Below are 23790 nucleotides of genomic sequence, written 5' to 3' on the forward strand. Positions count from 1 at the left end.
AGTATATTGGTTTAATAATTAGTAATTTAGCTTATCTTAGTCATTCTCAATTTTGAATTTTGTCTCACATTTTTTTTTCTAGCTTGTAAAAGCGCCAGAATACTTAAATTCTGTTAGTTTTTCATTCTGCTGTTTTCTTTCATGCTTGATGTGGACCAGGTTTTATTTCATGGTTTGTATATAGATGACCATAATGACTATAATCCTAAATATGATTTCAAATAAGCCACATAATCACAGCCACCCAAAATATATTCCCAAAGGACTGCCTTGACAAGATCTTGTTCTCCAGGTCAGCATTCCTATACTTTTGTTCAATCCTTTGAAATAGAGCATGGGGTGCAGGTATTATTTTTATGAAGCCACTACATATACTTGAAATAGAAAAAAAAAAAAGCCTCTTTTAACTCCTCTCTCAAGTGTATATTTAGCAAAGACAAATTTACCAGATCTTCTTTGTGTGTGTGTGTGTGTGTTTACATAAATTTTTTATTATTTATTTATTTATTTATTTATTAATTTATTTTTGTTACAGATGTTTCTCCTTTTCCCCCCACTGATTCCCCCCTCTCCCTCCCTCCCCACCCTGTCCTCACCTTTGATGTCCATGTCCATTGTTCATACATACATGCATATAAGTCCTGTGGTTTATCTCTCCTCCCCCACCCCCTCTTCAGGGGATTGTCAGTCTGTACCCCACTTCCACATCTCTGGGACTACCCCGTTCCCTAGACTGTTATGTTCATTATATTCCACAAATAAGTGAGATCATTCTCTGCTTGGCTTGTTTTGCTTAGGATAATACTTTCCAGGTCTCTCCATGTTGTCTCAAAGGATAAGAGATCTTTCTTTCTTGCAGCTGCATAGTACTCCATTGTGTATATGTACCACAGCTTTTTTATCCATTACCAGATCTTCTTGAATGAAAAAGAGGACCTAGCTCTGAGCGAGGGGAAAAGATATATTTCAGGTGTGGACATTTCTTAGAGAAAGAGTAGCACAGTTGAAATAATTTCCCATTGAGACTCCATGATAAGGTAACACTCAGTAACATCAACAAGGTGGAGAATGCTGGAGTCAGCCTCACTGTTGATTATTTTTTCCAAAGCCTCATGGGCTTGGAAGCAAGTTTTAACTGAAAAGTAGATTATCGCAGTTAGGAATATGCCTTCATCAAATCTATGATTTTACTGTACACCCGTTCAGCAGCATCAAGGCCCCAGATGAAATCAACATGGTTCCAATCTGGCAATAGCTTGAAGTAATGGAGATTCCTGATCTGGGGAATTATTCTGGCCACATCCTGGATTGTTACAAGAACATCATTTCCACCAACCCAAATAGCAGTAGGCACCGTCATGGCAGTCAAGTCATACAGTGGAGGACGACTCTATGGAAGAGAAAGGGCATTCATGAGAGGAAGCTCCTCACAGCAACAACTACATTCAAATACATAGAGAGTCTACCAGATCAATATCTACCAAGTTCATAATTCAGTCAGGCACTGAGGGAAATAGGAAGGAAAGATGCAATGGTTTTTATCTTCAAGGAGTTTGAAGAAACAAAACAAGATAACCAAGCAACCATTTGTATACAAAATGGGAGATGCTAAATGCCACAAAACACTTCACAAAGACAATAGAAGTGAAGACAAAGAAGAAATTATTTCCAACTGGAGTTTCATATAAAAAGAAATAATTTGAAATGACTCTTGAGCAATGGCTGGATTTCGACAAATAGAAAGGAGTGTGGGAGGGCTTCCTAGCAGGCAGGAAGAACATGTATGCCATGGCCAGGAATGGCAAGCTGTCTAGTGTATACCAAGAAAAGAAAATATTTGAAAGAATACAGCAGGGTATAAGCACTGGAGACAAACAGTAAAGGTCTAAATGCCAGGTTAAGGGATTTGACATGTTTCAGAAGTTTTGGGGACAAAGCAGGGTCATTTCTCAGAGCTCTGTCTTAGGCACCAAATGGGCATGAGTTTGTGGAATGACTGGAAGAAGCAATAGGTGAGAGGTAGGTTCTGAAAAGCTCTAGACAAGTAGTGTGGATGGTGCACAGAAAGGGATAGTTGAAGCTATGGAGATAGCTAAGTTCTCTAAGGAAGAAAGATAGAGAGATGTGAAGAATCTTGGGGGAATGCCAACAGTTGGAGAGTGGTGAGAAATAGAGTAGCCAGTGCAGAGGACAAAGAGAGCAAACAAAAATGGAAGGAAAATAATCAGAGATCATTGCATTATGAAAGTCCAAGTTAGGGGAGTGAGTTGCAGGGAGACTGTGGCAACTCTTTGTTTTTCATAAGAGACAGAAATTCATTTAAGAAAATAAGACGTGCGGTCAAGATGGCGACATAGGTAAATGAGGTATCGCGTCCTCCCACAACCACATCAAAGTTACAACTAAACTATAGAACAACCATCATTTAAAACTGCCTGAAATTGAGCTGAATGGAAGTTCTACAACTACGGAATTAAAGAAGCAGCCACATCGGGACTGGTAGGAGGGCGGAGTCATGACAGGTTGGTCCCACACCCACGTGTGGCAGATAGAAGCCAGGAGGACACCTCAGCTGGAAAGGTCCTCCCTGACGACTGAGGGGTCCCCATCCCACACCAGGCGCCCCGCTCAGGGTTCCAGTGCCAGGAAGAGAATCCCCATAACTTCTGGCTGGAAAAACCAGTGGGAACTGAGGCTCAGGGAGGCTGAGGTGGCTGGAGCCCCAGGCAGCTCCTCTTAAAGGGACCACGCACAAACTTACTCGGACTTGCTCCTTCTAAGCTTGGAGGGGAGGCAGCTCGAGGGGCACCAGGGACTTACAGGGAAGAACTGAGCTGTTGGCACTGCAGCGAGGGCTGGAGAGGGGGCTTTCTCTGGGACAGACGTGCTATCAGAGGCATTTGTTCCTTTGGTGAGCCCTTCCCTGGGGTGGCAGACAACCGCCATATCTGAGATTCTAGCAACCTGGTTCACAGTGTTTGCCCCGCCTTGGTGATTCCCTGAGGCCCTGCCCCAACCAACTTTCAGGCCCACCCAAGCTGTTGCCAGTTGCTTAACCATAGGATTGGCCTGTCTTGGATCCGACTTCAGGTTTTCCTAAATTCTTTCAAACAAGCAGCCTCTGGTCTCAGCTAGCCCCATACCTCTCATTAAGTAATACACAGAAACAAACACAGGGAGGCAGCCAAAATGAGGCGACAAAGAAACAGGTCCCAAATGAAAGAACAGAACAAAACCCCAGGAAAAGAACTAAGTGAAATGGAGATAAGTAACCTAATAGACACTGAGTTCAAAACACTGCTTATAAGGATGCTCAATGAACTTAGTGAGAACCTCAGTGAACTTAGTGAGGGCCTCAAGAGCATAAAAAAGGACCAGTCAGAAATGATGGATGTACAGTCTGAAATGAAGAAGGCACTAACTGAAATAAAGAATAATTTACACAGAATCAATAGTAGAGTAGGTAAAGCCAAGAAGCAAACCATCAATTTGGAATATAAAAAAACAAAAATACCCAATCAGAACAGCAAAAAGAAAAAAGAATAAAAAAAAAACGAAGATAGTGTAAGGAGCCTCGGGGAAAACAAGCGTGCCAACATTCGCATCTTGGGGGTGCCAGAAGGAGAAGAGAGAGAACAAGAAATCAAAAACCTATTTGAAACTATAATGGCAGAAAACTTCCCTAACTTGGTGAAGGAAACAGACATACACGTCCAGGAAGTGTAGAGAGTCCCAAACAAGATGAACCCCAAGAGGCCCACACCAAGACACATCATCATCAAAATGCAAAAGGTTCAAGACAAAGAGACAATCTTAAAACAGCAAGAGAAAAGCAGTTAGTTAGCTACAAGGGAGTTCCCTTTAGACTGTCAGCTGATTTCTCAAAAGAAACTTTGCAAGCCAGAAGGGAGTGGCAAGAATTATTCAGAGTGATGAAAAGCAAGAACCTACAACCAAGATTACTCTATCCTGCAAAGCTGTCATTTAGAATCAATGACCATATAAAGAGTTTCCCAGACAAGGAAAAGCTAAAGGAGTTCATCACCACCAAACCAGTATTATATGAAATGTTGAAGGATCTTCTTGGAGAAAAAGAAAAAAAAATATGAACAAAGAAAATGGCAATGAATACATAGCTATCAACAATTGAATCTACAAACAAACAAAATGAACAAGCAGAACAGAAACATTCTCATAGATATAGAGAACATTTTGTTGGTTATCAGATGGGAGGGGGTTTTGGGGAATGGGTGAAAAAGGTGAAGGGATTAAGAAGTACAAATGTGTTACTAGACTGACAAACCTCAAAGGGAAAGGGGGTTGGAGGTTGGAAGAAATAAACCAAAGAACTTATATGCATAACCAATGAACACAGACAACAGTGTGGGAAAGGGCAGGAGTGGGGTGGGAGTGGGGAGGACGCGGTCAATTGGGAAATAATGAGGAACATCTGTAATACATTCAACAATAAAGATTAAAAATAAATAAATAAATGAATTAATAAATAAATAAATAAAAGTGAATAAAAAGAAGAAAATAAAAAGAGTAAGAAGGAATGAGAAGAGATGTGGTCGAGGGCATAACACCAGGTGAACTTGGAATATAAGAGGATATTCATTTTCAGAGAGAGAAAGGAAGGACAGAATCAAGAAGACAGACATTTTCAGTTGACTAAGAGGAGAGTTAAGAAATTTTATTTATGCAACAAATAAGTATTAAGGGCCTAGTAAAAGCCAGGTACTCTGGTAAGTGAGAAAACATTGGTGAACAAAAGAGATGGAAATCCCTAGTCTCATGAAGCTTACATGGGTTAATCCCCTTATTCTCGGAGAAACATGGAGTGGGTACAGAGATTGTGCCGGGAAATTGAGGAGAGGGCAAACTGATGAAATTAGAATGTAATAAAAATTAACTTCAAATGAAGTCAAGCCCTGGCCAGTTTGGCTCAGCAATTAGAGTGTCAGCCCGCGGACCAGAGAGTCCCAGGTTCGGTTCCCTTGGTTGCGGTTTGTCTCCAGCCCTGTTTGGGGTGATCTGGATGGTGACCACTCGATGTGTCTCTCTCACATCGATGTTTCTCTCTCTTCCTCCCTCTCTCCCTTCGCTCTATCTGAAGATAAATGCAAAAAAAAAAAAAAAGTCCTTGGGTTAGGATAAAAAAAATAAAAATGATCTAATATCACAAACAAATAAAACAAAATTTGTCTGGAGTAGGATAGAACTAGCTAACCATTGACAAATTCTAAAGACATTTACACCATCACATGCTTATCATGTTGTACACTTCAATCTTAAAATTTTATTTGCCAATTTTACCTCAAAAAAGCTGAAAATAAAGAATCTGATTCTAATGGTCTTAACTGTGCTTGTGATATTTTTTGTTCCATTTTCTTGTAAATATAAATATATAACATGCTTAATAAAAATAACAGATGAAAACAGAACTATGTAAAATCCAAACAGAGCCTCCTTTACTCCATCACATCCATTCACTTCACCTTTTCTTTCTTCCCCTCTGTGAAGGTAATCACGTTAGCATCAGTTGTATTTATTTTTTTCTGACCCTTTTTTAAGCATTTGTGAATATACACATTTGTGAACCTACACAGTCTGAGTGGCAGGAGAAAACTTTCGTTGGTCATGGAAATGTCCTATATCTTGATTGTGTTGTGGTTGCACAAATGAATATATTGGCCAAAGTTCATTGAATTGAACATGTAAAATTAGTGAATTTTATTGTGTGTAAATAACACCTTAATCAAGCTGATGAAAAAATAATAAAAGTATGCATAGTTCTTGTAGCTGTCTTGAAAGCTAATGGAATCATTTCTCTAACAATTCAATACATTAATGAGAAATTGGTCCAATTGACTGTTTTGTTGATCAACAACTTAGTTGATCTACACTTGTACTAATAAATAGCCTTAAATATGTCAATCTGGGAAAACATTGGAAACATTTAACTGAATGTGTTTAGTTTATTTACACTGAGAAGCCTAGCCCCTCAATTTGAGGAAAGAAATGATGGCAACAACATTGACTAAAAGTACAGAAGGGCCAAAGGAATCTATAAATTTGGGTGTGCAAAGTTAGAAGGGAAAAGATGCCTTAAGACTCAAGTCTTCATGATGGATAATACTCTTTCAACATTAATGTGGTATCTCAATTCTTACTGTTGGTATCAAGAAATGTGTATTCATTTACTCTGTAAATTTTTGTAGATTTTTATAGAACAATTTTCATTAGTATGAAGTCTTTAAAAATTGTTAAAAACACCTCAGTAACATTGATTATGTGTTGCTATAACTGTAAATAAAAAAGAAGTATTAAAAGTTGTGTATGAGTAGTGATGCTGAGAAGATTGGACTAAATGCAACAAAATGCTGATATATCTAAGTTATCTCTGGGCAGAGATAACTATTTAATTTCCTTAGAATATGCTTCCTTTCTTTCTAGATTTTCTGCAATGAGTATGCATTAAAATTAGAATTTTCAAAAAGCTCTATCTATCCATGTGAATACCACCAATTGCCAGGTAAGATTCTTCTCATTCTTAAATAACTTTTTATTACCATGTCTCGAAACCACCGTGCAGGGGGCATTCTGAATAACTCACCTGATTGTAATGACGCATGTTCTCAGCTTCACTACCCCAATCGTAAGCTCTGAATTCATCAGATCGGTAAAGCTGAAATAAATGTTTTTTTTAATAATATAATATTCAGAATAAGAATCATGAATGTTAACAGCAAATCTTAGAAAAACATTGCACACTGGGAAGAAAATAAGGCTTCTAGACCACTAGAAAGATGGAAATACATTTTTACCATCATGAAAAACAAGGTCAACAGAGAGAGAGAGAGAGAGAGAAAGAGAGAGAGAGAGAGAGCGAGCGAGCATGCAATGATCTGGAAACACTGATGGAAAACCAAAACTCACTAGGGAAAGTCAAAATCTCAGATATTTCTCTTTCTGGGGAAGCTCAGATTCCTAGTTTACTTCTGGCTGTAGCTCAGGGCCTACTTTACAAACTCTGACTTAAGATCAGGGTCATTTATGTTACCTACTTGGTCTGCACCAGAACCTGTCTTTTCTCTTAGAATCCAGGGAAATCAAACCATTAAGACAGTGATGAGGACAAAATGGAAGCCAGCTGTTACGCTTCTTAGAGTTGGCCTGCTCACTTCCTTTCATATATAATGAAAATAAGGATTGGAACAGTTTTCCATGACAAAGCCACTACCTGTTTTATATGCAGGATGTTCTGTATTGACGATCCTGTGGGAGCATGTGACATATACACGTCCATCCGACTCTGTAGGGAAACACATCACATGTTACAGCAAGAGTCACCTGCTGCAATAAATAATGCATTTCAGAAACAGAAAACAGTTCTGTAAAAAATCAGTAAACAAATACTGGGGTTTTGAAAATAGTCAGGTGAATCATCTGTAAATCTGAATTTATGTCAGACACTTGAACATAAGTGAACCGTGGGCTGATCAGTGGCATGAATTGCTTGAGAGAAGCCTGCACCGGGCTCTGAAACTGTGAAGTAATGTGTCTATTTTGAAGTAGAAGAAGCAACAATGGACATCATGGAGGAGAAGTGGCATGTGCCAGTGGGGGTAGTGGTAGGTGCATGGACTCGCTCTGTCACAGAGCAGGAGGTCAAAATGCCTGTACTTCAGGATCTAACTATGTTCATTATAATGTCTGTGATGCTGGGAAAGTTGTTTAACATCTCTGAGTTTCTGTATTTTCATTTATTAAATGAAGATACTAAAAGTCATGCTACCAATTTGGTGGGTTCTTGTAAGAATATAATAAAATCTTGTAAAGGAAAAGCTAATAAACAATTATTTCTATGTGCACTGTACTTCGATCTTGGTAAAGATTATAGAGATATAATAGTAATCATAATTTAACATCTCAGAATATAATGACACTAGTCAAGGGAACTATTGAACATTTTTACTTTAAATAAGTAAGCTTTGAACAACAGTTGCTTGCGGGTTTTAGTCTAACACAACTTAGCTTCTTAACAAATAGGAATAGGATGGGTTGGTAGAGAAACATGTGGACTACTTTTATGGTCACAGTCTCATTTGGCTGCCATTTGGAATATGACAGAAATGACTATCCAACCACAACCTCTGCTGGTGTCAACCCCGCTGCTCCTCCTCCCAAATTCTCAATAACAGGAAACAGAGAGTTGATGAAACAGGACAGCTGCTTCTTCATAGAAGAGGGATTCCATCTCCATTCCACTCTGTCTTATAATTTCCAAGTTAAGGGATGAGTTTTATTTGAGGCCAAGTTCGTCCAACATGTGAGGGCATATATGAAATAAGTTCAAAACTTGCATGTGCTTCTCTTCTTTTCTAGGATTTTATTTTTATTATGTTTTAAAATTTTTTATTAAATGTATTGAAGTGGCATTGGTTATTAGGATCATATAGCTTTCAAATGTACATTTCTATGATACATGATCTAGGTATTGCATTGTGTGTCCACCCCCTGAAGTCATATCATCTTCCATCAAAATATATTTGCCCCCCTTTACTACCCACACATCCCCTTCCCTCTGGTAAACACCATGCTGTTGTCTGGAATTTCCTAAAACAACCAATGGTCTCATAATCCTTATACATACCATATTCATATTTTTCTTGTTGAATCCAGCCCATAAGGACATTATTTCACCACATAGCATCCATAGTATTTTATTGTTGCAGATTTTGATAGAAGATGGCCTCTCTGACTTATCTTCTAAAAAGAAACCTTTGGTACCAAAAATTTTCTGTAAAAATAAAAAATAATGATCTTTTCAAGAACTGTTTCCAAACTTACTGGCATTCTCATCATCCCAGAAATAAGGATTCTGGGGAATCCATGTGTATTTTATTTACTGTTGCAGTCAAGGAGAGCAAGTCATTCAGGCAAAGAAACCACTCATGAACCTATCTGAACCCAGGGAAGATCACCAGACACAGGAGATTGCAGTCAGCACCCTCAACCCAAAATTCACTTCTTCACAGTGAAGCTGACCTGAATTCTGTCATCATATTCTGTAATCAGTCATTGGCTTCATTTTAAATTTCTCATTAATTGGCAAGAAAGGCAGAACAGTTTTTCCTTAAAGTTAAATATTGCCTTGAATAGGAAGGGAAAGCAGGGTTTTCCCTATTACCCACGTGTGCATTGTTTTTCTAGTAGTGTCCAGATTAGCTAGCTTGCACACTAAAAAATAGAGACCAGGGCATCAAAGAGAGGGTGCCACTGGACAGAAAAAACTGATGTCATGGGAGGCAGCATGGTTAAAACTTCTAGGCCTTGGAAAAATAAGCTTGGGTGAGGAGTTTCTGATGAGAGGACTGGAGCTTCTGCCAGCAATTGATATTATGAAGTGGTAGGAGGAGTCAGGGAATAGTACTTAAAGTGGCAGGAAATTTGACAGTAGGGAATAGGAAACAGATAAGCCAGAGAGAATATTTGCCTCAGACCCGATCTTTGTAGGCAAAGCAATACATATGCAAAACTGGTGTGCTTAGTGGTAGATGTGTCTATCTCTGAATTTAATTTAACTAATTTGTCTTCTCAGCGTTGTCCAAATGTAAGAAACATCCAACACTGACATCAACACACTTTGCAATAGAACTATCAACCACATGAAAGAGAAGTAACATTACTTGAGCTCAGGTAAACAATACAATCAAACTATTAGAAATCCAATCATTAGGCCCTATGGAAATTCTTCCTTGTCTTGGCTCAACAAGGAATTTTCTGTTCCATTTCCACTACTCCTCCCTAAACTGGGGCCTCATCTTATATAAGAATTACTTTGATACCCTAATTGGTCTCTTTGACTTCACTTTGACCAAAATTCATTTTATCCTTTATCCCAAATTTAAGGTGCAATCTTGGTAAAACACTATGTCCATTGTGCCAATGACCTTTTTAAAGAAACCAAAAGCAGATTTAAAAACAAATGAGGATCTAGGATGGACAGTAGACCCTCAAAAACATTTTGGTGAAATGGGGAACCTACCTTGATTACGGAAGCTGGAAGTAGGAAAAAACTGGTAAAAATGCCCTTGGGATATTTAAATGACACCACAGGACCTAAGGCAAAATTCATTTTGATTCTTTGTGCCACTTCCGGCATGGTGGAAAAGGCTACAAAACCTGAGAGAACAGGAGACAAGACAATCTTGTAAAAATGAGAAATACGCAATGTTTCTGTTAAGAAAAGTGGGACGCTATCATTTTTATCCTTCTGTTGGAAAGATCTTGGGAATGAATCGGGAGACTCTTCTGAATTATTCTGCAAAGACAATCTGCCTTCCGTCCTCTCCTTTTTCTTTTGTTAAATTCTGGACAATTTAACTTGCTTGGGGGAAGTGAAGGATGAGCTGCTGAAGCAACTACTGCCAAGTGAACTAAGAACAACCTCACTTTCAAAGCATGGGGTAACTGCTGGCAAGACTGCCATTTTACCCCCCACAGGGAGGTGCGAGAATGAGTCCCAGAGCTTCCAGATGTAAAGAATCAGTTCAAGGGAGGTGACTCACTAAGGTCTTTCTGCAGCATCATTGAATTAGTCCAGTTCTTTGTCACAATGGAATGAGATTTCACTGCTCCCACTGCTTCACTGGATGCTTACCATCCCTCCAGAATTTTTTCCTGCTTCCAAGAGGAAAGGGGAATTCCCTTAGTCCACTGTGGTCCCAGGAAGAACCAGGTGTCTCCCTTTGCTCTGATCTTTAAGCAATAGCATTGTGCCCATTATACCCTGTGAGGATGAGGGTGGAGATCAGCACCACACGGAAGAGCTAGGTGGAATTTCTGTGTATTGTGGTTTCCCAAGGTGCCTTCTTGGCCTCCTACATTGTGTGTGTGTGTGTGTGTGTGTGTGTGCACGCAGCCATAGCAGAAGTTTTTTATTTTCCTTCTGAAATTTTTATCGAAACTGTCCCAGACAAAAGAAGAGTTGGCTTTGTGTTAACTTACTGAGCAATTGATACAGGCTCTGAAACAGTCATAATAGTTCCCCAAAAATCTCTGTGAGTTTTTTGTTGGTCACTGACTGGGTAGCCTTATTATCTCTTAGTGAGTTGGGGCCTGGATAGCTAAGTGTCTTGCAAAGAGTGGGTCTTTCCCACAAAACAAGAATTGCTCTGCCCTATATGCAAATTATCCTTACTAAAAATGTGTGTGCCCTAAATGCAATGCAGAACATTGATGATTAAATTTTCTGTTTTCTTTGCAGAATACATATATAAGAGCATATTAAGTCTTACCCAGTTTTCTAGATAGCGCTCAAGTCATTCCTGCTCCATCCAACGCCCAAGGACCTTATAAATGAAGTCAAACTGACCTGGTTTGAATCTGTGTTCTGTCTCTTATGTGCTAAGAGACCTTGAGCAATTCACTTAATTTCTTTGAATTGATGTTTCCTCTTCTGTGAGATAGAAATACTAATAGAAGCATTCTTCTGAAGCTTAAAGAGAGAGATTACTGGGAAATTCCTGCACACAGGGTCCTAAACCTAGTAAATGCTCAATAAGTATTCACTATGATAGTGCAATTATTTACCTGTTAGTGATGGTTGTTTGTTTGTTTTTTTGGAGGGAGGGTGCATCTCCTATTAACTCTTTGGTACCCTTATAGAATGCTCTCTGATGCTCACTGCCTGTTCTAAGCTTGTAAGCTGCCAATCAATATAAAGCACTGATAAATATATATTTGTTGTTGATAATAATGGCAATTATGAGATAACTGTAAGAATTTTCATTGTCTCTTGCACAGTTTCACCTGTACTTAAATAATCTCACATAACTCATATTTTAAAATTAGAAAGTCAGTGGAAGATCACTTACACATTCACATTTTTCACAGTATGGATCTCTTTACATTTTTATTTGGAAATAGATTACTAATTTTTCCCCAAAAAACGATCTAGGAAATTATTAAGAAGTATGTTTTCAAAGAGCAGGGTTTTGGACTTAAATTTTTTTTACATAGTTTTTACATTTAATTGATATTCAATAATATTATATTATATGCTAAATAGATTAGCCCAGTTGATTTATTATAGTAAGCTTTCATGTTATAACTCAAAAAAGTATGATCACCTCTTTTCAATTTGTTCAAATATAAATATAAGCTCCTCGTCGACCTGCGGTCCTGAGAGACCCGGGTTCGGTTCCCGCTAAGGGCACGTACCTCGGTTGCAGTTTGTCCGTGGCCCTGGTTGGTCGTGCGGGTGGCAGCCACTCGATGTGTCCCTTCACATTGATGTTTCTCTCTCTCTCTCTCCCTCCCACTCTATCTGAACAAAAAATGGAAAAATGTCCTCGGGTGAGGATAAAAAAAAATAAATAAAAAATAAATAAATAAATAAATAAATAAATATAAGCTCCTTCCTTTTATTTATTTATTAAAAATCCCATGTGGGTTATGAGGAAGGCATGATTGATGTGTACTTATATTCTTCAGGGATTATTTTGTGTCATTAGGCTTTACATTATCATCCCAGAGGGAGTCTAAAAACTTACTCTTTGGGATACTTCTTTGGATTTTGGATGTATATTTTATGTTATTCTGGAAAATTACATGACCATTACAAATGGTGATCAGAAATGGAGAAAAGATTTGGCCTATGTACAGTCTCTGAAATTCAAGTATATGGCCACTTAGGGCTCTAGGATTATAAGCTAAGTACAGGGCAGAGAATTAAGGACACTATTAATGGCAGTAACTCTGTTCCAATTTGAAGGTGAACTATCTGACCCTTGTAAAACATCGACCCCTGCAAACATACCTATTGTAGTGCCAAGTGAATGTCCAATAAAATACAACTTCTCCTGCCCAGTTTTATTTACAATGAAGTCTATTATTCTCGGGAGGTCATATTTGGCCATTTCATCAAAACTGCAAAATAAAACAGGGGCTTATAAATACTCTCAAGTAAGTTTGAAACTCAGAGCATCTGCTCACTTATTTTTTTACACATAGAATTTTGTACTATCTACTTGTTTGGTGTATATTTTATTATTTATCCAATTATATCTAGGCTGTTTTAGCTTTTGTTTGCTGCATTTATAATAGCAGGAATGATTTCAAGGTTTGTGTATAGTATCTGAAGTTCAGTCTTATCATGCCTCCTCTTCATTCCCTATTACTCTGTGTGTTTCCCTTCCCTCCCCCAATCTAGTTTGCATGCCTCTACTTTAGACTCCCCCAGGGGACTTCAGACACTTAGGGGTATTGTAATACCCCCACTTTGGAAACAAAATGGTTGTAAATCATAATTCTAGCATGTACTAGCTTTTGAGTCGTTACTTAAATGTTCTAAGCTTAAGTGTTCTTATCTATGAAATGAACATGATAGCACCTGCTATATATCAGGGATGTTATAAAGGACTGAATAGTATTAAAGAAATGACTCTGACTGCTAGTAGGCACTCAATTAGATGTTGCTCTTATTAATATTTCTGCCCATATAAAGAAAAATGCATTCAACATATACCAAAATATTATAGTACCAGTTCAGCTGGCATTGATACAGAAGAACAATTAGCACATAACACTTAGATGAGTCAGGTACCCTATGGCATAGAGGACTGTTTATAAATAACATGTGAAGAAATCTCTAGATTGATACTCCCAAGTACGGGAATTGGAATGCCTTACTTACAGTAAATAAGATCCCAGCTCCCAGTCAAGGACCAGTGACACAAAGTATTTCCTGATGCTTGCACACTGCCCAAAAGCTTAGATCCTAACAATTTAGTCTATCCTTCCTTTTTTCTCAACCTGCCAGTGGGTCTGAGTATGTCATTAATACGGCAGGAATGCCCTCTCTATTCTGGCCTATGAACAGGGAGCTTAGGCCTGAGAAGGGAGGCCTGCTGTGGGCATCAGCCTGTCCTCTGGCGACAGCAACAAACACTTTCACTAAAAGAAACAGTCAGCATATCAAAATGTCTCTGTAAATGGTATTCCACTCAGTTCAACCATAGTTTCTTTAAGTGAAATATAGTACCGATACACAGCACTGTGAAACTGATGGGCTGTCCAAGAGCAATGACTTGTATTAGCAGCATTGGAACGAAGAGAAGTTTTGCTCCCTCTTGAATGCTCAGGGCCTAGAATAGTGCATATAGTAGGCACTCAATAAATACTGAGTGCATGCATACATTGGCCGTAAGAATTTTCTGAGCTGTCCCTTGGAACATACTTTTAATGTATAGCATTGGATAGAATTGGATGTTAAAATAATTGCGTTAAATGATATAATTTGACTATGGAAGAATCAGTGGAAATCAAAGCTTCTTGCTCTTTCTGTCCTTTGAGATGTTAGTAGGAACTACAAGGAACTGTGACTTCAGATATCATAGATTGTTGTTTATATCATCCACACTATTATATTCAAAGAAATTGATACAGTTTACCTAAAGGCCCAGAATTCCTCTTCATCCACTGACAGTGTCTTGTGTCTTCTTGACCAAGTGTTCCCCCGACTGTTCCCCATCCAGACATCATAACCTGCATCTGCGAGAATGAATCCAAGGCTCCCATTGGCATAATTCTCAAGCCAGGAGGCATTGTCTGCAAACAGTGCATGCTGCAGGTACACAACTGGCCGGGGACCTGGGGCAAGGGAGGAAAAGAGAAAGCGCAGAGATAGATAATGGAAAACAACTTATGATCAATAGAACATGACAGGAACACAATAGAAATGCACACACACACACACACACACACACACCAGAAAAAGCAAACACAGCATTCACTTTTTTCGTCATTATTGTAGAGCTTTATGATCATATAACAAATGTCTTGAGCACATACTTTGTACCTGGTGTGATGCTGACTGACTGATATGCTTGAACTTATTAAATTCTTACAACTCTATAAAGTAGCTACTATTTTGACAATCCTCATTTTACAGGTGCGGAAACTGAGACTTAAGGTAGTTAAATAACTGTCCCAAGGGGTCACCCAGCTAACAAGGTACAGAGCCAGGACTCGAGCTCTGTTTGTTTTATGCCAAAGCATGTGCTTGTAACTGCTCTGCCCCGTGTTTTCATATCTACATATCTTCTGGGTTTGGCCTACAAAGACATGAATGTGACCATGTTTAATGGAGTCCTGTGCCTCTTCCAGTCCTTCTCCCAAGGAGGAAGAAAGGGTGAGTGTAAATGGACAATCACTAATTTCTCACCAAGCTTCAAACCAAACACCCAGCCTCTACCCACTGGAGAGGTTTGAAAACCATAACAGCAAATAATCTCAGCATCCCTTTGCCAACTCTCAAATCCCCAATGGAGAGAGTATTCATTCGGGGAGACAAGAAGAACCAGGGTGAAATGCCCCCAAAAGACACTCTAACTTAATTGTTACGAGCACAGGCTCTGGAGTTGGGTTGCCTGGGGTTGAGTTCTGGTTCTGCCACTTGCTGTTTGTGTGACTTCAAGTCTATTTCATAACCTCTTTGCCTTCATTTCATCATCTGTAAAATGATAACTATTGATAGTATTGACCTAATTGGGTTGCTAGGAGGTTTAACTGATTTAAATTAATATAAAGCTTTTGGAATGACACACCTAAAAAACGACTTTTAATTCCAAATCTTCCCAAACTCTCCCTCCTGAAACAAAACCTTTCTTTCAAACAATTGCTCCTTCTGTATTTCATAGTCTCCCTCTCCCCAAGGCCTGGAGGAGATTTAGTTGCCAAGTGATGTAAGATTTAGCCAAAATCAAACAAACAAAAAGGAGAAAGAAAAAGACCCAGGGAGCTCTATTAAATTTGAATTTCAGATAAACAATTAGTAACTCTTTCATCTGAGGACTATATCCTCAAGTGAGACATATACGAAAAGTTTGTTGTTTATCTGAAATTCAACTTTAACTGGGTGTCTCATGCTTTGTCAGGTAATCCTACTCTTATCACACTCCTCCCCCTTTTTTAAACTCTTGAATTACAAATTTCTTTCTCAGAGGGAGAACATGTCAACAACATGATTATAGCTACCTCTGAATGTGATGGTGGGAGAGGTGATGCAGAGTGGTCATGGTGAATGATCTGCTGCTGAGGCTTTGCAGAGATTTTGTCTACTCTTTCCTCTCCCTCCTCAGAGGGATTGCAGCTGTATTTTCCCCTTTAAACAGTGTAATTCCTCTGCTTGTGCATGGCTGGCTCCTCATATTAACACCATGCACTTTCATTCCACAAACCATCGGTCCCTTAGGTCAAAGCATATGTGAATGTTACAGTTTTCTTTCTTGGAAAAAGTTTCAGAAATGCCAGTCATTTAAGCTGAATTTTTATCCTGAAGAGGGAGGCCTATTGATTCTAGTGAGGGCCAGAGAGACTGTTTTGGGGCACCCCACAACCAACCTGATACAACCCAACAAATCCATTTCCAACAACAGTGAGAAAATCTGCTTTCCTGGAATACAGAAATTTATCACATGAAAAATCAGTAATGAGCTCACCTTTGCATTTCCACCCTAACAAGCAAGCCTAGTGTGGTTAGCAAGGTCAGTCTTGCCCTTTTTATTTTTAGGTTCTTGGAAGTCTTCAGAGAATTGGAAAGGAATGAGACTCCCTGTTAACCATTTAAAGACTAATGCAAAATTCAATCAGATTTTGATAAATCAGTCACTCTCTTAAGGAAAAGCCATATCCAATCCTTTGTGTCAGGAGAGACACAACTTGTACCTATGCTCCTAGTATCTCTTCGCCCATAGGGAATTCTGTTGATGCTGAGGATGTATCCATCTTGAGTGACGACTTCATACTCTTCACTGGGGTAGCCATTATAGGTGATGATTTCACTCTGCCAAGTGAAAACACAGGCATGAGCTAAACATCTTTTTGAAAGGTTAACAAAGGAAATTAGAACAAAGCACCTGGTGTATGTTTATTGGGATGAATTATCTGTAATCCGTAGCCCCAGGTGACCATAAATTAATTTATTACATAAATTCTTGATAAAAAAAATAAGCAGAGTATTAGAAAATGTCTACTATTGGCATCTCTGGAGGGAGGGAGATAATATTTAGCATTGACCCATTCTTTTGACAAAACTATATTCTCAAGTCAGTTGTCTTTTGAGATCCCCTTTGGTTTAAATATAATAAAGTCATAGCCCAGTAGAGGGCAGTTATAAATATTATCCAGGCAGCTTAAAATATAAATTCTTAATATTATTAAGATATAAATTGTCTATAAAAATACAGTTCCGCTTTGCATTACTATTTATTCAGCCAAAGAGCAGCTCTACCTACCTTGACTCTCGGAGAAACATTTAAAATCACCTGTTTTATCATCAGAGTCTTTCAGCTACAATAGAACCTTTAATAATGTCATGACCCATTAATCTGCTTTATTTGACATTTTTAAAAAATTTTCCATGACTTACAATATTCATCCACACTTCAGGATTCGCTTCATTTTCCAAATTGAAGAATCTCTCAGCATTTAAAGTTCCACAAATCAAACAGGTTGTTGTTAAAAGCAACCACATCATGGGAATGTCTGCCATAAAACATTTAATAATAACAGATTAATTTTGTACATCAGCATTGATTAGTGAAACGAAAATAATACCCTAATACAAATTTGACTAACATTCCAAGAGTGCTGAGAAAGTGTGGGCAGGAATAAATACACTACGCTAACTCTGAGCATTATTAAACTATTTTTTTTTTCACATAAAAATTACCTTGCCATAGCCCAGTTCTGAAAATAAAATGAACTTAGTTTAGTATGAAGGCTCATCTTTTGGTCTTATTTTAATGAAAAATTTTCGATTATTTTAAGTCTTTGCTCACCTGTGAGTTGCCAGAACACCTAAATATCCAGAAACCATGTGTCCATGGCAAAGCTAAAAGTGGGGGTATCCTATAGTCTAACCCAGCATTTCACAAAACAAACAGGAACTGATGCTTCAACCAAACAAACAAGTTTACTATAGGTTTCTAGTGGTGTGATGATTTCTCTTGTGGACACCCAATGACAAATTTTTTAAAAATGTGCAACTTATCCTCTTTGGCATTGTTTAAATCATGTCTCTTAAAGGCAGAACAACATCAGCTCATCCTACGAGAGCTCCAATGGCCTGAGATTGAAGTCCAGCCTCACCACAAACGAGATTCCTAACCTTGGGTAAGTTATTTTTAGTAGCTTTGTCTCTTGGTTTCCTTGATGGGAGAGTGAAGATAATAATGTTACATGGTTATAGGGAAGATTATAGGGTGTGAGAGAGGATTAAGCCACATATAAAACACTGAATGCAGTGTAAACTCTTTCAGTACTTAATCTAAGAATGAGTAAGAGTAATCGCAGAGGTCCTTGCTGCAACTAATAAAAGGCCGACTTCTAGAAATTCTTAATTTACTTTTGACACTAAATAACTTTCCATACCTTTGCTATCTGGTTGAAGACAATTTTCTATCGGTAAATGTTATATAATTTAAATCATTTTTGAAATAACTAATAGCAAATGTCTATTGAATGCTTGGCTTGTGCCAGGCACTGTTCTAAATGCTTCACATATGTTATTTAAATCACAAAGAAATTTCATGAAGTAGTTACAGTTATTATTCTCATTTTATCAATGAAAAAAACAAACAAACAAACAAACAAAAACAGAGGCTTAGAGAGACTTAAGATCTGACCAAGGCCTGGTTGATGTGGCTCAGTGGTTGGGCATCAACCCATGCACCAAGAGGTTACAGGTTTGATTCCTGGTCAGGGCATATGCCCAGGTTGTTGGGCCAAATCCCCAATGAGAGGCATGCAGGAGGCGGCCAATTGATGTTCTCTCTCATCAATATTTCTACTTCTCTCTCCCTCTCTCTCTAAAATCAATAAAGAAAAAAAATAAAAATAAAAAAGATCAGCCCAAGGTCACAGAGCCAACAGGTGACAGCACCCCAAGAAAGCAGGCAGCCTCCCTGTGGACCTTTTACAATGATTATCACACCCGACTGTCTCCTGGTTGTGTTCATTCTTGATTTTACCTGCTACCGAGGACTCCTATGGATTAGGAACTTCTGATCTTCGTCATGTAACATCAGGCTGAAGAATGAGACACAGTTGCAGTGACAGTTAGAAGCTAGACAGATAAGACAAGAAACCCATGGTAATGGGGAAACCTTGGGCTGTGACACACACCAGGGCGTGTTCCTTGCCAGCACACCAAATGCCATCATGCACTTGTGGATTGAGAAATAATGGTCTAAATGATGCCAAATAACCAGTTTGACTGAATCCTTCATGTTTCCATCAAGTGTCTCTCGCTGTTGGAAGGGTTCATCAACATTTTGAAATCAGTGAGTCAAATGGGGAAGTAGAACATATTCAGGATCCTAATACACAAAATCAGACATAATAATAACTACTTCCTCAATCCTACAGCATTACTGTGAGGGTCAAATGAGGTGATGTACAGGTGACTCTTGAATAACATGGGTTTGAACTGCGTGGATCCACTTATATGGGGATTTTTTTTAATAAATATTGTAGCCCTGGCCAGTTTGGCTCAGCAGTTAGAGCGTTGGACTGTGGTCCAGAGAGACCCAGGCTCGGTTCCCGCTAAGGGCACGTACCTCAGTTGCGGTTTGTCCCTGGCCCTGGTTGGTCGTGTGGGTGGCAGCCACTGGATGTGTCCCTTTCACGTTGATGTTTCTCTCTCTCTCTCTCTCTCTCCCTCCCTCCCTCCCTCCCTCCCTCCCACTTTATCTGAACAAAAAGTGGAGAAATGTCCTCGGGAGAGGATAAAAAAAAAAAGTCAATAAATATTGTAAATGCATTTTGTTTTCCTTATGATTTTCTTAATAACATTTTCTTTTCTCTAGCTTACTTTATTGTAAAGATGCAGAATATAATACCTATAACATAAAAAATATGTATGAACTGACTATTTTTGTTATCAGTAAGGCTTCCTGTCAACAGCAGGCTATTAATAGTTAAGTTTTTGGGGGAGTCAAGTGGTAGACTTTCGACTAAGTAAAGGTTCAGCACCCCTAAACCCCTTGTTGTTAAAGGCTCAACCACATGTGAAGGTACTAATGACAACCATCTAGTGCAGCCATTTTCAACTGGTGTGCTGCAAGAACTTTTAAAACGTGCAATACCTGAGTAGTCAGGGACACTGCCCTCTTTTTCCTTAGGTTGTCAAATTAAAAAAAGACAACGGCCCACACAACAGTGGCCATCCCATGTAAATGCCCTATCTTGAGCCATAAATATATAGGTCATATAACAGAGTTGCATTTTATTGGTGAAATAGCATGATAAAATTGTGTGTAATTGGTTAATTCTTGGTACCAGAAATTTTTATATACATGTAAGGCACCTGATTTTATAAAAGTCACTTTGGAGCAGAAAAAGTAGGTTATTACTATTATATTTTTGTAAATCAATCAAAATTATACCTAAATTTTTTTTTGTCACATTGTCAAACAATATATTTTTTGGTGTGCCACAAAATTTTAGTAATTAGTTTATGTGTGCCATGAGATAAAAAAGGTTGAAAATCGCTGATCTAGGATGCAGGAATGTGATTGACTGTAGCTAAACTGCCAAGATGAGGCCATTCTGGCTCCCAACTCTTGAGTCCAGAAAAAGTTTGCAACTAGCAGTGTGGCAGAGGAAGCCAACTCACATGCTAAAGGGAGTCAACCTGCCGCCAACCTTGGCAGCAACCACTGTGGGAGCTGATCCACACACTATAGTCGTTGCCTTAATCAAAGTGGAGTTGGAGACCTGAGGAGAATGAAGACATTTAGCTCCAAGCCCCACCTGAAATACTAGATAATAGACATGTATATGCTCAGTTTTCTACTTCACTTTGTTTGGTGTAGAGCCCAAGCTGTAATTACATTTCTTTCATTCTCCAATGGAAAGAAGGGTTATGTTGCTACCCAGCATGATACAGGAGTTTCAGCTCTATTAGTTTGGATTCATTCTCAAATCTTTTCAAAAACAAAGATATTGTTCATATTTGTCCAAATCCCAAGATCTGTTCCACTTGTGTGAGAAATTTTATGCCATTTAAATGAATGTGGGGTGAAAGAATGCACTCAGCTTGTTAGCCTAGGTGGAAGGACCCTGTGCCAGTCCATGCTCAGTCTTGGATAAAAGACTTGACCATGCTTTGCCATGATGGACAGTACAATGGCAGAGGTGTGTGAGCTTGTCTGGAATCTCTCATGGTTATGGCTTTAAAACAACCACTTCCAACAAAACTTTAATGGACTCTTTGGAGAGTTCTAGGAAGCAGTGTTATTATTAATATTGATTTGTTGCCATGACTTCATATAGAAATAGTATATAGTTAATCTTCTCAGGCTTTTACAAACTATAGAAGAGCTTAAATCTCAGAATTTCTATACCATTGCCTCCTTATATTCCTTCCTCAACTCTGAAGTTTATTTGAGGACTATTTAGATAATCCAGAGAATTCTTCTAATTCTTTTATTTGACAGATACAAATCCATATCAAACAAATAAAGCTATTTTTTTTACAATGTTTTCATCATTCTGCTTATGTTAGCTTGTTATTTTAATAATTATTTAATATATTGAAATAAAATAAAATACATTGAAACTTTTTCCTGGCTCTGTGAAATATAAAATAACTTCTACTCTCTGGAAGCTCAAATTTTCCCTGGTTTTTTTTTTTGTTTTTTTTTTTTTTTTGTTTTTTTTCATAAAGCTAGATAGTATTAGGGCTGGTAAGGGCTGGTGGGCAAAATGTGAATTAAAGGGCAACCTTTCAGAAGCTCTGTGGTATTTCTAATATCTTGACCCAAGGATCATATCACAGCCTCCACAAATTGTTTAATGAAAGCTGCTCATTTGATTATCAAGATAGCTGAAAATACATGGTTGAACATAGATTATTGAATTTGGTGTCTATCTGAGAAAATGATTATTATTTTTCTTCTAATGTTTTAATTCAAAATACATTTGCTGTTAAGTCCCATTTTTTCTTTGTTTGTTTGTTTCTTTGTGCCCAAAGACTGCCTTTTATTAGCACAGGACTGTATCAAAGGGGTTATAATTTTCCTTGAACACAACTCAAACTTAAAAAAGAAATTAGGCATAACCAAAAAATAGAAACTAGTATGAATTTGAAAAAGGAAATAATTTGACACTTTATACCCTTGAGACAAAGTTTGCCTTGGAGGAAAAGACTGTATGAACAGGACCATAGAATTTGTTGCTAGCTCACTAGATAATTTATCTAATTCATAATGCTTCCTAAATCCCAACAGGGCTCAAGAAAGTCGTGTGTGTGTGTAAAATGATTTATTAGCACATTTTGGCTTTAGGAAAGGCACTTTAAATTACATTTAAAATTTTTATTTCTTCACCCTTATAACATAGTCGTCAATGTTCATGATATCTATAAGAAATAATGCTGTTTGTGAGATTACCTATTAGAATGGAGCATGTTCTCTTTAGTGTTGATGTCAATGCATCTTCATTTCAGCTCCACTATACTAGACCCATCTTCGAATACATTATAGCTATGATAAAGAGGTAGAAGAAAGAAATGACAAATAAAAAATTCTATCCATCATAAATGAGTGAGACATTGAAGGTTTTTGAAAAGAGGCCACAAATAAGCTAACTGAACATTTACCCACCCCAAACCAAAGTACTCAAAAGAAAAATCACTTACTTTTAAAGAGAAGTTATTACCAAAAGTGCTGGTTATTGCCTTTGATGACATCCACGACCTGGAGTGGCAGGATCAGAACACTATCAGTGGCAAAGGTCAAAGCTATGTGAGAATAAAGAGGAAGGGCCATACCATCTGATGGGAGGAAATTTATACCATCAATGCCTCCAAGCCGGTTTACCTGCTTACTTAATGTGTGGTATGGTATTTGCTAGAGATCATTTTGTGTTTGAATTCATTTTGTGTAGGAGGTATATTTAAATGGAGATTCTTTTTTGAAAAACCACATGCAGAACACTTAGCTAGAAATTCAAGTTAGATCTAGTTTTAGACAGTCTTTTCCATTTGCAAAGATAAATAAATGGTGATTAGAATGTGTAAAGAGGCAACAGTGGATCTTTTACTATGCTCCTGTTTCTTTCCAGAGTTAATTTTCTATTTTGTTAAGTTGCTGTTAAATCAAATTCAAATCTCCTCAGCATTCCTGAGAATGGGTAGATGGCTTTTAGTATCACAGTATCTTCATTTCATCTCTGTCCTAATCACTATCAACATTAAAACTGTTTGCTGAGTGAATGAATAAATGAATGAATGAATTACTCTACAGATTGAGAGAATGTTGCTTAATTACTGTGGAATACTAATAACATTTTGCTCCCAGCTTGATTATAAATTCTAATGGATTGCTTTGCTCTTAAGTATGTTTCAAAGGACATTATTTCTTAACATTTTTATGTAGTAAATTCATTGGAAAAACCATTCTCATTTTGTTTTTGTATTAAATTGGAATAGGTCTACCATTATTCAGACATTGCATTGTACAGTGTTACAGTACAGAAAGTTACTACTTGATCATTATTTTGGGCTATTCAGTCTTCAAATTATCCTCAAGCTTGATGACTACTATGGCACAACCTCATGTTTCACACACTCTATATTCTCTCATTTCTCCATACATTAAAATTTTTTATAAATGAAGAATTATTCAAGTTTTCCTACAAAACTTCAGATTCCTTAGGCAATAATAACCTTACTCTTGATTCTCCATACCAGTGCTGTCCAATAAAATGTAATGTGAA

At 37.9% G+C, this 23790-nt stretch overlaps 1 protein-coding gene across 1 annotated transcript; it reads right to left on the reverse strand.

Moving 5' to 3' along the window:
• Positions 1-880: 880 nt before the first annotated feature.
• LIPN (lipase family member N) lies at positions 881-22525 on the reverse strand. Its single transcript, XM_036265418.1, has 11 exons — positions 22464-22525; positions 19041-19098; positions 17438-17553; positions 16735-16852; positions 14460-14658; positions 12827-12936; positions 10052-10188; positions 8657-8803; positions 7244-7315; positions 6617-6688; positions 881-1390 (listed from the first exon to the last, which is right to left on the reverse strand). Exons 3-11 carry the CDS (start codon positions 17543-17545, stop codon positions 1157-1159), a joined length of 1197 nt encoding a protein of 398 aa, XP_036121311.1. The 5' UTR covers positions 17546-17553; positions 19041-19098; positions 22464-22525; the 3' UTR covers positions 881-1156.
• Positions 22526-23790: the final 1265 nt, after the last annotated feature.

This window comes from Molossus molossus, unplaced genomic scaffold (genome assembly GCF_014108415.1).
Source record: "Molossus molossus isolate mMolMol1 unplaced genomic scaffold, mMolMol1.p scaffold_m16_p_17, whole genome shotgun sequence".
Lineage (NCBI taxonomy): Eukaryota > Metazoa > Chordata > Mammalia > Chiroptera > Molossidae > Molossus > Molossus molossus.